Source organism: Phytophthora infestans, genomic scaffold (genome assembly GCF_000142945.1).
Source record: "Phytophthora infestans T30-4 supercont1.8 genomic scaffold, whole genome shotgun sequence".
NCBI classification, from domain to species: Eukaryota; Oomycota; class Peronosporomycetes; order Peronosporales; family Peronosporaceae; genus Phytophthora; species Phytophthora infestans.
This window is the reverse complement of record NW_003303751.1, coordinates 966,675-968,308: the sequence shown is the minus strand read 5'-3', so window position 1 is coordinate 968,308 and position 1,634 is coordinate 966,675. Positions and strand designations below refer to the sequence as shown.

Below are 1,634 nucleotides of genomic sequence, written 5' to 3'. Positions count from 1 at the left end.
ATACGTACCCACAGTCGGTAACGAAAGCTCTCGGACCAATCGTCATAGACAGTGCTGCTTCTCATGAGGTAGCCGAAGTATTTGTATTTAACTGGGTCTTTGCCTTTGGCACTGACTTCTGAGAACTTGATCTTACCCAAACCGTGTGCAAGCTGAGCATTGACCTGCAAATTTGTGGGGTTTAGTAGTAATCAACAACCGATCAAAAACTATCAAAGAGCACGACATACTCCTCCTTCTTCCATGACCTCACGCAACGCCGCCTTTTTAATTTTCTCGCCTCTATCCCAGCCTCCCTTAGGAAGCAGAAAGTCCCCTCTCGCCGGGTTCGAGCTCGATATCAATAAGATCTGACGCTCGCCTTGATCAGTTGTCCGCGTAACCACGCCGGCTGATAGCCACCGGCTTCCATCCTTTCCATAACGTTGCATGTCACGACCGACGTGGGATTCTAGAAACTTTTGAGGAGCCGTTTTCATTCCCTCAAAGTGCTTGATTTTTCTTCGCATGCCGTTTGGGGTCTTCTTATTGCCTTTAATACCATTTTTGATATCCACGATCCTCATGTTGTCGATCTTGTCCAATTGCTTCAGTGTCGAGAAGCTTAATTGGTCAGCAATGTTGTATCTCTTGGATAATTTGCTCACTAGAAACGGACGCCTCACAAATTCTCCAGCGGTTTTTGACCTTTTCGCGATCAAAGCGGCCAGATTGTTCGGAACGTTTTTTGCAGTTCCCATTAACGCTTTCATCTTTGATACGACCTCGTCCGCCTTGTCAATGGCCCCTCTGTCTTCACCTTCATGCTGACGAAGAGATCGCTGAGTTTGATTCTGACCAGCAGCTAGCGCACGAGACAGACGGTTAGCATCGTGATTGATGTTCACAATGCTTGTTGGGTCGGAGAAAGAAGAGATCGAGGCAGCAGCGCGGCTTAGAACGAAAGCGACGAAAATGATCAATTGTATCGTTTGCATCGTTAACCGACTTGACGCGTTGGGTTTTGGAGAGCAAAATGTGGAGTGAGAAGGAATGATTGGCTGTGGTGGTTGATCACCATAAACGATTGACGACCAACCAGTACAGTACGAATGCTGTCGCCTCGTGATTACAAATTCTTTCAAATATTCTTTTCCCGCCACCTAAACTTGCAGCCTGTCCGTCCGTCTGTCAATAAGTCCGTCCGGTTCCTTTCTTGCTGCTTTTTCCTGCCTTTTCGCATGGCTACACCCGGCCTGTCTAATATATTTTCGTCCCATCTTACCGACCGCGCCTACTTTTCTGACTCGACTTAACTATGCCAAAATTACAAATATATCCAAAAGCGTGACGCAATTAACTCGCGCCCTGATTGGGCAATACCTGCCGACCTGTGCCACTGACTGGATCTGTCGCACGATCAGACCGCCTCTCGCCCTCGCGATTGGACGTAAGGTAAACATTTCTGCCCCGAACGAAACACATTGATTGGATGCAAACAGCCAGCAGATACTTGATTATTGCATTCAGCAGCGCAAAACCTGTCGTATGTACTGCAAATCGGGCACAGTAACCACTTTATTTTCTAAGCGCTCTGCGCACTTTTCAAATAGAGAAATTTATTATTATTAATGTAGACTTCACAGACCAGTATT

The 1,634-nt window shown here is 46.7% G+C and overlaps 1 protein-coding gene across 1 annotated transcript; it reads right to left on the bottom strand.

Annotated features, from left to right (window-relative positions):
* Positions 1 to 212: 212 nt before the first annotated feature.
* PITG_06308 (secreted RxLR effector peptide protein, putative) lies at positions 213 to 977 on the bottom strand (the record flags this gene model as incomplete). Its single annotated transcript, XM_002998411.1, has 1 exon — positions 213 to 977. The coding sequence occupies one exon, from the start codon at positions 975 to 977 to the stop codon at positions 213 to 215; it is 765 nt and encodes a 254-aa protein (XP_002998457.1).
* Positions 978 to 1,634: the final 657 nt, after the last annotated feature.